General features: G+C 35.5%; 2 protein-coding genes across 3 annotated transcripts in view; one reads left to right on the top strand and one right to left on the bottom strand.

The window, feature by feature from the left end:
• slc35c1 (solute carrier family 35 member C1) lies at window positions 1-5,713 on the bottom strand. Of its 2 annotated transcripts, XM_016556000.1 has the most exons (3): window positions 4,902-5,713; window positions 3,609-4,157; window positions 1-97 (listed from the first exon to the last, which is right to left on the bottom strand). In XM_016556000.1, exons 1-3 carry the CDS (start codon window positions 5,410-5,412, stop codon window positions 51-53), a joined length of 1,107 nt encoding a protein of 368 aa, XP_016411486.1. In that variant the 5' UTR covers window positions 5,413-5,713; the 3' UTR covers window positions 1-50. The 2 variants fall into 2 exon arrangements, with proteins under 2 accessions (XP_016411486.1, XP_016411487.1); XM_016556001.1 differs by lacking the exon at window positions 1-97 and having other exon boundaries at window positions 3,198-4,157.
• Window positions 5,714-7,297: 1,584 nt separating this feature from the next.
• tollip (toll interacting protein) overlaps window positions 7,298-14,865 on the top strand; it is an 11,195-nt gene continuing 3,627 nt past the window's right edge. The window contains exons 1-3 of the mRNA XM_016556002.1: window positions 7,298-7,489; window positions 10,518-10,667; window positions 14,045-14,227. Of these exons, the coding sequence (XP_016411488.1) occupies window positions 7,457-7,489; window positions 10,518-10,667; window positions 14,045-14,227 (366 nt within the window). The 5' untranslated portion in view covers window positions 7,298-7,456. The remainder of the gene's footprint in view (window positions 7,490-10,517; window positions 10,668-14,044; window positions 14,228-14,865) is intronic.

Below are 14,865 nucleotides of genomic sequence, written 5' to 3'. Positions count from 1 at the left end.
TTTAGTGTTCCTGAAGATCTTGATTAGCTGTGTTTAATTCAGGGCTGGAGCTAAACTCTGCTGGAAAATGGTCCTAGAGGAGCAGGTTCAGTCACTCCTGCAGTACACATTAGATAAGTATTAAACTAGGAATCATGGATTGTATATTAGTTTGGTTAGGCAATGCATGTATTTCCCCATGTGACAGCACATATAATCGTAATAATCTATATCGGCACACTTTAGCTGGAATTTGAGTTCCAGTATCCTATAACTGGATCACAAGCAATGTATTTCCACTCAAGCTGCATGCAGATGCCTGAGGCAAAAGGATCAAAGACCCAATGAACTCAAAAACTCCTGTCTGTAACACCATAAACAGGTTAATCTACTGTCTCTATGTCTTTCAACCTGAAACACAATCTTGTTACTCCACATCTGAATAGAGACATACTGTATCCTCCTTAGACAAGACGAGTCTTTGCATCAACTTTAACAATTAATTCTGGGTCAAAGTAATGAAATATCAAAACTTCTCATTTATATATATATATCTATATATCAATAAGAGTATTTCAATAAGATACGATGTGTAAATTAAGAGGTTTTGGAATTTAAAGACGTGGTCGCCATGGATACCATACATCGGCTGTAAATGTACAGTGGCGAATGAGATGAGAGTGAACGGGTTGAAATGGAATAATATCTTCTCTGCCCTGCCCATTTAAATCCAGTACTTTTGTAAACGTTGTGTTAATTTGAGTGGAAGGTCAACACACCCTCTGGAGAAAAAGGAGGAATAGAATGAACTTCATTGGCCGTTGCGTGTAACATCTTCATGTAAAATGTTCCCTGTAGAATTCTGCCACGGAGCACAATTCATAGCTCCTTCAATGCAAAAGAAAACATGCTGCTTATACATAGAAACTCTAATTTGGTCGCACTATTCCTAAATGAAAGGTGCACCATTTTTTTTGTTCATTTTACCAGCAGACTCTATATTACAGGAGAAAGAGAGAAAATAAACAAACAAAAAAAAGTATTTTTTACTAGGTAAAGACGTTTTCCTGACACTGCACTCTAGCCATTGAAAGACCCAAAATGAAATTCTGTTGTCAAAATAGAAATGCCTTTTCTCCTAATGCAAGTCACTGATTTAGTTAAACATTGGTCCACTAGCTATTCCTCAGCATGTCATCATTAGGTATCATAACACCTGCATGTCAACAGGCACCACTAGTGATGAACAACTTACCCATGGTTCATATGTAAAGTCATAGTCACTATATTCTAATTATTTTTATCTCGTCTTTTCCTTTCTCTTCAGTGCGAGTTATTAACCCCTTAACTGTCACCCCCCATTTTTTAATTCATGCATATAGTCATGTTAATAGTGTCCTATGTGAACATGTTCTGCATTTATTTCCCCAGGTTTTTTTTTTTTTTTCTTGAAAATCGTATTTGAATGTGCGGCAACTATATTTGCCGGTGGACAAATATGTTGTATGCACCCCTTCAATGTACAAATGTTAAATTGTTGTAATTTATGAACAATTTGGAATACAGACTTAAGGTTGGTCTCTTTTTAAAGAAGCAAAAGTGGAATTTTTTCAAAAAATTAAAGTATCAAAAAGTTATAGAAGTTTACATTTACTGTAAATAAAATGGACTAAACTCATTGTATTTTATATATAATAAATATTTTACATAACAGGTTTTACTCTAAAATTGGTATAAAATTAAAGCCTTGTCTAAATAAGTTATGTTCCAAATTTGAAGTTGATATGAAAAAAATTGAGGTTCCTGTGAGATTTTATTTAGAGCGTTATACCACAAACAGCCACCCGGTGCCATCCAAACTCCATTGAATTTGTTTTATGCATTTTTCTGTCACAAATGTCTAGATTTCTCTGTCAATATTGCTTCTATATGGAATCCTGAGATTCAGACCTTTCCAATGATTTGTTTCTTGTCAAGATTATAAAAAGGTTTGATTCTAAAAGACCGTAATGCATTTTGTAATATGACACTTGACACCGCCCACTAAGGGGGAGGAGACCGCCAAAAGATTTTAAAGTACCATTTCCATGGTAACGCAATGTCCGATTGGCAACGACCGACAAAATGGTTTTCACAGGATGAATCTTGGACTTCTAAGCTTTCAAATGATATATAATTTATGATGATTACTAAAAGATTTGATAGAGAAAAAGGACAACAACAAAAAGAGCGCCAAGCGTCCCACAGGTGGGACGGTGATAGTTAAGGGGTGACCACATGAACAATGCTAACTGTGAAAATATTTTGATAAGTAAAATGTGTTGATTCTTCTATTTTATAATATCTAAAGGAAAAAATGAATAATACATTAATCCATCCAAGAACGATAACTTTAAAGATAATCTGATTGGCTAAAGATAGATCTGATTGGCTAAAGATAATCTGATTGGCTAAAGATAGATCTGATTGGCTAAAGATAATCTGATTGGCTAAAGATAGATCTGATTGGCTAAAGATAATCTGATTGGCTAAAGATAGATCTGATGGCTAAAGATAGATCTGATTGGCTAAAGATAGATCTGATTGGCTAAAGATAGATCTGATTGGCTGTCTGTGATTTTATTGTTCATCAGCTGGAGAAAAACAAGCTCTGAAAGTGATTCCAACAATACTGTTTCCATCACAGGATTAAAAAATGCTAATGATAAAAAATAAAACTGCGACTGTTTATCTTGTAGTTCCAACTGTATGTCAGTTCCACATTTTTATCTTGCAGTTGACTTTTTTTCGCAGAATTGTGAGATATACATTATATAAATAAATTGAGCCTTTTTTTAAATTTGACTTTTCTATTCTGTCTACCGTATGTATTTCCATAGCGTAAAGCGTAACCCCCCCCCATTCACACGGGGCGTCAGCGTCAACGCCTCTCGTTTACTTTGAATGGAGTGACGTCAAGCGTTGGCGAAATGAATTGTGGGTCCGTCACGTCTGATCCGTTGCTCGCGGCAGAAGTTGAAAACTTTTCAACTTTTCAAGCGCCAACGCAGGCGTCAGCCAATCAGATCGCCTTATGCAAATACCCTAGCGCAGACGCTAGCCAATCGCGTTCATGCAACACCGGAAGACTGATGTGATTGGCTGTTGTCACTATGACGGTCGCGTCAGCACCAAGCTTCAGAAACACTCTCCGTCAAGCGTTAACACTGACGCCCCGTGTGAATGGGTCGTAAGTCGTACGACTTTATGAATGAACCACTCGTTTTAAAATCTTCCCAGTCTACTGACATTCGTAATGACATCATCCAGTAACTCTACACAAAATAAATCCACTTCACCAGCTAATTACTTTTCAACAGTGATGCTAAAGAGCTACCGCAAAAAAATGAAGTTTAAAGTTTTTTGCCACCGAATAAAAATTAGAAAAAGTAAATGCATTTTTCTCAGAAATGTCTGTATATGGTGTTACTAAACAAGTAGAGTTTCGTTAAACAGGTTTTAATAATTAGCATTTACACTACAAAGTAAATAAATACACCTATGTACTGTATATATAGATGTGCTGAACAGACAGTCTCTACAACAAAGTTACTCCAAAACCATTTTTCACACCGCAGAATCCTCTTTACTTTTCTGACTGCTTGTGGTTTGTGTTTCTGGAGGCACTTGAACTTTCTTCATCTCGAGTCCTTTGACCCAGGTGTAGGCAAAGGATCCGGCCAGCACCATCATATTGCTTGTCCACCAGAGCGCGCTCTTACTGGAGGCCGAGTAGATGACCGCCAACACGGTCTGTGCGCAGGATTTGGCTGTGCCAGACACATTGTGCGTCAATGGACTGGTGAATTTGATCTGAAGTCCCGTCACGTAACCGATGGCAAAGCCAAAGACTCCACCCAAAATCATCATGCCCCAAAAATTTAAGTGTGTCAGTCGGTTAAACTCCAACAAGCTTTTCAGTTCGCCTAAAACGACAATAAGTGGAATAAAAAGTACACTGGCATTGAGGTTGTTGTAGTAGGAGAGCTTCCAGATATTTCCATCCACCACCGGCATCACTTTTTTTGTGTAGATGGCGTTGAGAGATACACAAAGACTGGCAATTACGCCGAAAACGACGCCAGTCCAAGAAAGTGAACCTGCCACAGATTCCTGGTCCACACCCAGCCAGAATCCACCTGGAGGCATAAGAAACAAAGCACAGGTCGTCAGCATATCTCTTTTGTAGCAGACTCCATTGTGTCGATGAACAGGATCTTCATAGCTGCTGTGACGGTATCAAAAAAATGTATTCTCATTAAGTATGAAAGCTGGTTTCTGCCTTTTAAGGCCCGTTCACGTCAAGAACGATAACTATAAAGATAACAGTAGCGCCGTTTTCTGAAATGCCCGAGCAAAGCCTGTCGTCAAAGTATTTCTATATAATTGCCTTCCAGAACGGTCTACCGCATTTGTTTTGTTTCGTCTGCTCACGCAAGCAATTTATTATATTTGCGAATTTTCTTAGTGATATTTAGTGGCAGTTTATCAGGAAGTGGCGATTTTGTTCTCTCGGACTCGTTGAATGGAAACGGTGCTTACTCGCAAACGTTTTATGCGATATTCCAATTTTGCGCATTAGTTAAATTCGCAACTTAGGATGGAAACCCGGCTTTGTGTGAGTTTCTCACTTTTGCTAAACACAAAACAGGATATTTTGAAGATTGTTAGACACCAGTTGACGGTAGACGGTCCATTTTTCCATACTATGGAAGTCGATGGCTACCGTCAACTGTTTGGTTACCAAGACTCTTCAAAATACCTTCTTTTGTGTTCAGCAGAGAATAGAAACTCGTACAGGTTTGGAACGACATGAGGGACAGTAAATGATGACCGAATTTTTATTTTGGTGTGAACTGTCCCTTTAAGCGGCTGGTACTCACCTAGAATGACTCCGCAACACAGCACCGCGTAGAAGGACGTGGTTTGCTTCAGAACCGCGTAGGACAGAACAACGTTAAACACGGTGGAAAGCGAACGGCCAACGGTATAGAAGGCAACTCCCACATATTTCAGGCACAAGTTGTTGAATGTGATCATGCCGATGAACACGACGGTCAACGGCAAAATCTCTCTGGACACTCTGAAATCAAATTTTAAAGACGGGAAATCCACGAATCCAGGACATAATTTCGAGAGAAAGTTCAAGATCCAACACAGTCCGACGCTAACAACACACTGGAAGAATGTGATGAAGACAGGCGCGTCCAGCTCCCTGCTGTCTAACAGGTAGTTGTTCAGGAAAACCATGGAAATCGAGATGAACCAATAAAGAGCGACAACCGCAGCGATTTTGGTCGCTCTCAGAATAAAGGGCTCGTCTTTTTCCGACCGAGTGGAGTCTGAGAAAGCCATTTTTAATATTCTGGATCGCTTGAGTTGGGACCTGTTCATGGTTCAAGAATAAAGGAAGAGGAACAATGCAAATAAACATTAGTTATTTTATAACAACAGCAACAATAACATTTCTCGTCAGGTGCCTGTGGTGCTCTGCACTGGCCATGAGTAAAACGATAGCAAGCCAGAATGGTCAACAACTTCCGGTTTCCGCGTTGGATTTCTTAAAGTGACATCCTCACTCATGTACAAAATCATAAAACTGCACATAATCGAAAATCACGATAAACTATGAGCGGAAACAATCAGATAATCATCATAATAATGTTTATAGATGCGGGAATAAATAATTAAGTGAATAAAAACAACAACAAATAGTAAGAGAGCGTTTCGGATGCTTAACCATACATTAATTATCTTACTTAAACAGTAGTAATACAATAATTTTGAATTTAATGTTTGTAACATTAAAAAAATCTGATGCTTGAGTCTCACCTTCCTGGACATCAGACATTTGCTTGCAACCATTTGCTATGCACATTAAAGCAGGAAGTGTTTTTAATGTTCAACTCCTCCTTTCTCTTGAGACAATCTACTATTACAATAGAACAAAACAGGCCAATTATTAGTTATGAGATATCTGTCAGCATCACTACTTTTAAAAAGCATTATAAGCTGGGGTGTTGTTTCTAATAATATTTGCATTTATGCATGCAAAATTAACTTCTTTTAATATAATTTACCTGAAATTAGATATTTTTCTTCTTAAATTAGACAATATCCCAAGAAAAGACTATTAGGCTACCAGTTGTAGGCCTATACATCCTTCAAAAATGCATGTATGAAATTGCAATAAAAATGTTCTGCATTTATTATAAGTTATATTTACATTACATTTACATTTAGTCATTTAGCAGACGCTTTTATCCAAAGCGACTTACAAATGAGGACAACAGAAGCAATCAAAACCAACAAAAGAGCAATAATATGCAAGTGCTACTTAGCAATTTTATATGATTATATAATAAATATAAAGAAAACTGATAGAATAAAAAGAATAGAGCAAGCTAGTGTTAGAGGCCTTTTTGCTTTTTGTTAATTGTATGATAAATAAAATAAAACAAATAGATAGAATACAAAAAGAATAGAGAAGCTATAGCTTGGTAAATGAATAGAGTGCAAGTCTAAAAGGGGCAAGTTATTATTATTGTTTTTGAAATGTCATATAAATGTCATTTATGATTTTAAATTGCACCTATAAAATGTATTTACTCCTAATTTCACATGGTGCTTTTTAATGGTGAATAATGTTTCCTTACTGGTCCTGGATAATATCCTCAGAAATGTACTTGGCTTATTATGGACTCATGAAATTTGGGGTTTGTCACTGAATAGGCATATTTGAAATTTTCTTAATTAATGCTAATTGTGTAGCCTACTTTTAATAACTTTATTGCACATCCTCTAAGATATGGTAGATAAAACCAACAATGACTCCCATAGTTGATTGCATTGATGTAACTCTGCAATGTCTCCCTAATGTATCCTAAACACATATAGCTATTTTCATAATAATAATAATAATAAATGTGTAGCTTCTCTAGATTATTTAGCATTCGTTTTTAGTGTTTAAATTAAGTAGGAGTCATAGCGCAGTTATATGCAACAACAAACCACATTTACTAAAGGCAGGGTTATGAAAAATAATTTTTATGTTCATTTGTATATTTATTTTCCTAGTTATCCTTTGCTTATAGGAATTATTACCATTAAAAATTGATTATTTTCTGGCTCTGGAAAGGTACAGATAAACCTTGACAATTATTAGGCTACAGGGATTCTGTATTTCGATGCCGAAATGCACCTTTAAGTTGGTTTGCCGACCGCCAATAAAATTAAAAGAAGAAGTATTTCCATGCCAGGAGGACTTTTATTCTGAAGTTCGGAAAGGGGCGGGGCCTGAGAGGGTGGTTGCTTATTTCCGGTAGTGAGCTTCGCTGATGCATATCGTTGTAAATCAGTACGTTCTCACGTAATAATCATTACATTTTGCTTATTTAGAAAATAAGACAGGCGTCGTCCGTTATCTAATAACCTCGAAATGGCAACCACAGTTAGCACACAACGGGGACAGGTAAGAGATTATTTTGAAATACACTTTTAGCGTACGCAACATGCTAGCTTGCTCAAGCAGCACACGAAGAATTGTTTTCCCAATAAAAACAACAAACCTCGGAAGTTGCGCAGTACAGAATTAGCATTACCAATAAGCACATATAGATGTTACACCTCAGCTGGCGTCTAAACATCACAATGTTGGACGCACACTAACGAGAAAGACACACATACGTATGTAACGTTACGCATGCTAGTTCTTGATTTTCCAAGTGCGAGATATTTACAACGTCAAAATGTGACAACTAAACGTTAGCAAATGTGATTTAATGCCATATTTTAAAGACCTGTTTGTATCCATGTTAGTAACTAAACAGTCGATGTGTTTCTTAAATCATTCGAACGTTATTCTTGTCGTAAATTTGATTTTAGAAATCTAAGTGCGTTAACGTTACAGTTGTAACGTTGTGCGTTACCGTGATAGACGGTACGTTAGTTATTTAGATGTAATATGTCGTGAATGGTGTTGTTATGTTATGTGCATCGGGCTCGTGATTTAGCACGCAGTAACGGGAACTTGACGCATGACGTAATCAGACACTTCCAGTCATCTCGCACACTAACGAGAAAGACACGCATACGTATGTAACGTTACGCATGCTAGTTCTTGATTTTCCAAGTGCGAGATATTTACAACGTCAAAATGTGACAACTAAACGTTAGCAAATGTGATTTAATGCCATATTTTAAAGACCTGTTTGTATCCATGTTAGTAACTAAACAGTCGATGTGTTTCTTAAATCATTCGAATGTTATTCTTGTCGTAAATTTGATTTTAGAAATCTAAGTGCGTTAACGTTACAGTTGTAACGTTGTGCATTACCGTGATGTTATTTAGATGTAATATGTCGTGAATGGTGTTGTTATGTTATGTGCATCGGGCTCGTGATTTAGCACGCAGTAACGGGAAGTTGACGCATGACGTAATCAGACACTTCCAGTCATCTCTGAATTGTTTGCAATTAAAAAAAAAATGTAGTAAAATAGGGAGTGTATTGAATAAAATTGTACAATGTTCAACAGTGTTTTTGTCATCTTTAGATAGAATAATAAATAGAAAAGAGGCAATAACCAACAAATACTTTGTACTATATACTTAAGTAATACTGACTAAAATATCACACAATCTATCCTGTTAAGCACTTATTAAACAATTTAATTTGGATGTTGAAAAATCTTGCAAAAAATCTCTTTCTGAATTGCATAATGTAATTTTATTTTATTGATTTATTTTTATTTTTAATTGATATATATTTGCTATTGTAATTGTTCCCTGGCAACTTTTTTTTTTTTTTTTTCCCCTTTTGTAAGCATTTGCTGTGAGAAGTATAGGTTTGCTGATACCATAGAAAAATATACATTGTAGGTAGGGATATGCCGGTATCAAATTTTCATGTTGCGATTAATTGCTAATGCTTTTATCACGGTATACGGTGTTGTCACGGTATTGAAATGTTAAATATTGGAATACCTAAGATTAATTCATGTTCAGAAGAATTTTTAATTGGCAGTTTATGTTAACTAATGAAGCCCTAATGTAAAGTATGACCGAACAATAAAGAATCAAAACACTTTCAAACAATATCGAGAGCATGTTGTAGTCCAGATTAAAATGTGTGCATATTCATTACCGTGATATATCGCATTACCGAAAACCGGCACAAGTCTAATTGTAGGTTAAAGTTGCATCGTTATAAATGCCTGTTATAATAAGACCCATCGACCTGATAATGAAGATTTGGACAATACAAATAAAACTAAGTGGAATCCTTTTGAGAATTATTAAAAGACTCATTCGTTCCTTTGTTAAAAGAAGTAAAAGATGTCTTTAAGGGGTCATCGGATGCGACATGCACTTTTACTTTTACTTTTAACGTGTGTAGGCAGTGTGTACACAACCACCCTATAATGATAAAGATCCACCCAGTGTTTTTTTTTTATCTCGTTAAATGAGACTTTTCATTAAGACCCTAAATAATCATATCAGCTTGTGGAAAATGGGCATCCGATGACCCCTTTAAAATTAAAATTGTCATTAACTCATATACAGCACATTGTACATTGTACAGTTACAATGCGTACAAGTGCACTGTGCCCATCTTTGTGTATCTTTAACTCCCAAACCTGGCAAAGATCCCAAAATTCTATACAATTTTAGACCAATCATATTATTTAACAATATGTTTGTACATTTAAAATAAAATCTACATAAAATGAACTGAAAGAACAGCAATGTCCTTTTAGTGCTCAAACTTTTTAATTATAGACTTCTAATAGAAGATGATGGTTCCATTACATTTCTGAACTTTTTATAATGCTTTTGATTCATGTGAACACCATTATGTTTTTCATTATTTGCAGTATTTACTTGCAGATTAGAACTCACTTAAATAGTCTAACAAACCATACATCAATGGAAAGCTTATTTATTCAGCGCTCAGATGATGTATAAATCTCAATTTAACAAAAATTGACCCTTATGACTGGTTTTGTGGTCCAGGGTCACAGATGTTAATGTTAAAAATCTTGTGTAATATAACTTGTTTGTGTTTGTTTGCTGGTTTTTATTGTATTTGTTATACTTGTATTTTTTTTAAATTGTTTTTGCCATGAAAATAGCCTAAGATGCTGACATGGCATTAAATAAATAAATAGATTAATTTCTAACCATTATAGTATCTCTTTATGAAAATTCAGATATTTCAGTCTCTTTACCAGGAGGCACATCACCCCGATTTTCCATGCAATGGAGGGTTTTAAACAGGGTTGCTCTAGGGTTGTTCTCATTCTAATGGCTACAGAAATTCTTTGTCTTTATTAAAAATTCAACCATAGCTCTGTTATTAGAGGTACTTTAGCAGTCAGTAATCACCCGAGGTGATCAAAGATACAATGACTAGTAATTACAAGAAAAAAAGTGTTTTTGTGATTCTGACGTATTGTAACTCATTGCACAGAATCAAAAGCTGGTGTTATGGTGTGTTCAGGTCTACATCGGTGAGCTGCCTGAGGATTTCCTGAGAATCACCCCGACGCAGCAGCAGCAACAGGTGCAGTTAGACGCCCAGGCGGCCCGACAGCTGCAGTACGGAGGATCTTTAGCAACAGCTGGCCGCCTCAGCATCACTGTCGTACAGGTACGTCTGCAGGGTTATTTAATGGTCAGACTTACACTGCTGTTCTGAATGTACATGTTTCAAGTATTTCTACTGTACACTGTAAAAAAAATGCTGTAGTTTTTACAAAATAATTTTGGCAGCTGTGGTTGCCAGAATAATTTTGTAAAAAATACAGAAAAACTGTAAATTTTAAACTGTAATTTACAAACAAGAAAATTTGAATGTAAACCAGTAAATTCAACAATTCACACTGCTATTAAAATCTGTTTTGTACCTTTAACATACTGACAACCACCATAATAATGCAGGTGGTAAAAGAGAAAGCCACATGAAGAATCAAAGCTCATCACAGGTAGCTTCGCCACAAGCAGAAGTATATACTAATATATAGACGGTGCACAGAGTCATTCATGCAAACACAAAACACCATCATGGTAACACACATGATACTTAAATAATGCATTAAACTTTCATTAAACGACAGAAGATGTAACATAAAGCCCAAATATACATAACTAATAACAAAAACTATTAAAAAAACATGATTATTTAAACAAAATACTTTCAAATGTGGAGTGTCATGCAGGGAATTCTGGGAATATCAGTTTACAGTTTTTGACTGTAAATTATACATTTATTTGTTATTTTTACTTCTAAAAACTGTAAAATTAACAGCATTTTACTGTAAAATTACATGAAATGTCTGGTTAGATATTTTACAGTTTTTCCCTGTATATAGTACGGGAACTTACTGTTAACAGTTTTTTTCCGTAGCGTTTTTACAAAATTTTACAGTTAAAATTACACTTATTTTTTACAGTGTAGGGGAGTATTTTCAGTTTGTAAAACCCAATTTGTTACATTCCAAAGAATAAAAACATAGTTTTTACTAGGGATGCATCGAAGCCGAACAAAATGAAACACTGGGCCGAAGGTTGAAGCCCGAATACGTTTTTTCTTGACATTTTTTTTCACCATTGCACAAATTAAATAGCCAAGATGTGCTTTTTGTCTTGCTTTTCAAAGAAAAAAATCAACAAAAACTGAACCCGTTGAGCAGCAAATCAGCATATTAGAATGATTTCTGAAGATCATGTGACACTGAAGACTGGAGTAATGATGCTGAAAATACAGCTTTGATCACAGAAATAAATTACAGTTTACTGTATGTTCACATACAAAAAAGTTATTTAAAATTGTAACATTATTTCACAATATTACTGTTTCTGTTGTACAAATAAATGCAGCCTTGCTGAGCAAAAAGACTTCTTTTACAACATTTGAAAATATTACAGATCCCAATTTGAACGCTGTGTGTGAATATAATAATAAATGTATTACTAGAGCTGTTGTAATAATTATCATCATCATTATTATTGTCTTACTTTTATTTTATTTTACAGAGCAACAGTAAAATTGCAGTACTAACATTTATGAATGTTGATGGAGCTTTTATTTTGGTGGACCTCAGTGCTTCTTGTTGTTGACAACACAGCAGATATAGTTATACGAATTTGGGAAGATGTTTGTCGCATAGGGATGTAAGGATTCACTCAACTCACGATTCGATTCACAATTTTATTTTTTTAACAAAATGAGATTTAAGACAAATTATAAATTAAATGTGTCCTTTTATTTTTGCTTGGACAAAATGCTGCACGTTTCTTTGTGAAATTGAAATATAACACTATAATAATATACTAATATAGCACTTGCATATTACAGCAGACGAGCTGAACGAGACGCAGATACACTCTCTGCCAGCAGATGGCGCTTTAAGCGTTTCCTTGGTTTCTGCTGTAAACAAAACAGCGCTGCACTTATGAACTTTAATATACATTATACAGAGGCAAGATGAAAAGAAAAAATACCATCTAAACTTTTCTAAAGACAGTAAGTTGCCTTCAGACATGCATTCATATAAACTCCTACCCCTAACTGAATCGCGATTTGTTTAGCATCTCAACCGATTTGAATCGTCACATATTTGAATCGATTTTCAACCGGCTCGCGGTTAATCGTTACATCCCTATTGTCTCACATATCACATTGTCACATGATCACATCCATGCCTTGTAAAAATTCATAAAAATGTGACTGAGCAACTGACGAGTAACGCTGTTTCAGCGCAGATTTTCCTCGCGCTTTGGACTTTGAACTCTGGCTAACAAACAGATAGCTCCGCGAGCTCGTGCAGCGCTGTCAGAATGAAAACATAACATTCTGCAGTTTATTTACTAATTTTTTAAGGCCATTTCGTGATTTCAATAATCATACAGCAACCACCCCTTCCTTCTCTCATCGAAGACATGCGATGCAGTACTAAACAGTCTCTCGCTGTCAGTGCTTGTAATACATTTTGCAACACTTTTAAATGCTTCCACTTCCACACTGCCGACATGTTTGCTGCTCGCCTCTCACTCTACGCTGGTTGCCATTTGATTGCGTCACCAAAATGTCATTGTTCGGTACAATTTATTCAGTCTTTTTGCTTGTTCAGCCGAACGCCGAATAATTTCGGTTGCCGAACATTCGGTGCATCCCTACTTTTTACATTACTACAGGAAACACATGTCAGTCTACATTATTTTGAAGTAAGAAATTAATAGTGAATTTGTGAACAAATCGTTTTGAGAAAATGTCTTTTAATGAATCACTTTGAAAAATGGACTGAATGGGTTATCAGTCATTAAAGAGATAATTGAGATGCTGAGCCTGAGTCTGAAGACTGGTTATTTCTTGAGCTGGTATTGATTGTAGAATCAATCAGTGTCTAAGTTAAATGGAAAAGTTCACCCAAAAATGTATTGAAAACGTACTCACCCTCAGGCCATCCCAGATGTAGATGAGTTTGTTTCTTCATCAGGTTTGTAGAAATGTAGCACTGCATCACTGTCTCAGCAATGGATGCTCTGCAGTGAATGGGTGCCGTCAGAATGAGAGTCCAAACAGCTGATAAAAACATCACAATAATCCACAATTCACACCACTCTCGTGAAGCCAAAAGCTGTTTGATTCTAAAAAACAAAATAAATCAATAAGGCATATGAAACATGAAACAAGTCCTCTATCTATAATATTGCTTTCTCCAGAGACTAACCTGGTAAAAGGTGTAATAATATGATAATGATAGCAATGTTAGATAACAAGTTATTTCCATCACTGGCATCTTTCTGTGGTTGCAACACTGATTGGGCAATTGCTTGAGCAATGCATTTCAGTCAGTTGCACAAAACAACATTTCGGCTTAACATTGTGTTTCTACATAAATGGCTCATTGCAGTTGTTGTATTTGTGCATCTGTGACTTTAAGTGTGTAATAAGTATACTGGATATTTAAAAGGAGATGCAAAGGCCTGTAAGTTACAAGGCCAATTATATTGTTATTTTCACAGGCGAAGCTTGCGAAGAACTATGGGATGACACGCATGGACCCTTACTGCAGGATTCGACTTGGCTATGCCGTCTATGAGACTCTTACTGCCCACAATGGAGCAAAGAACCCTCGCTGGAACAAAGTCATCCAGTGCACTGTCCCGCCTGGGGTCGACTCTTTCTATCTGGAAATCTTCGATGAGGTCAGACTGAAATAACTTCTTATAAAACATTTTCTTTTTTTGTAAACAGTTATATAATTTACCAAAATTTGCATTTACATTAAAAAAAAAAAATTATATATATATATATAAATTTTTTTTTATTTTTTTTTTTACGAAAAGTAAGATGAAAAATGTTTATTGACAACCTTTTTTTTTCCCATGACTATGATGAGACAACACGGATGTCATTTAACGATAACTGTGACTATATCAATATTCTGTATTGTTGACAGGAAAAGATCAAAACTAAAATGTAATTAAAAACAAAAAAAATACCAGAATCTCTATTTGTTTTCAAAAAAAGAGGAGACAAAATAATCGAAAGTTTTGAATCATTTACTTTTCAAAGTGGTTAGAAATTGTATTCCTTTTCCAGCTATTTTTAATAGCTTAGTTTTGTGTTACATGTCCTTGTTTTTGTCATATTTAGTTAACGTTAATTTGAGTCATTGAAAACTTTTGATATTTTAGTCATATTATAGTCACGTTAAAGCAATAATTCTCCCAAAAACAAATACTGTGATCATTTACTGTCCCTCAAGTTTTTCCAAAACTGCATTAATTTATTTCTTCTGTTGAACATAAAAGTTATTTTTGAAGAATGTGGGTAACCAAGC

The sequence above is a fragment of the Sinocyclocheilus rhinocerous genome, unplaced genomic scaffold (assembly GCF_001515625.1).
Source record: "Sinocyclocheilus rhinocerous isolate Xijiao unplaced genomic scaffold, SAMN03320098_v1.1 scaffold3059, whole genome shotgun sequence".
In the NCBI taxonomy this organism is placed as follows: Eukaryota; Metazoa; Chordata; class Actinopteri; order Cypriniformes; family Cyprinidae; genus Sinocyclocheilus; species Sinocyclocheilus rhinocerous.
The sequence above is the reverse complement of the archived record's forward strand: the minus strand, read 5'-3'. Positions and strand labels throughout refer to the sequence as shown.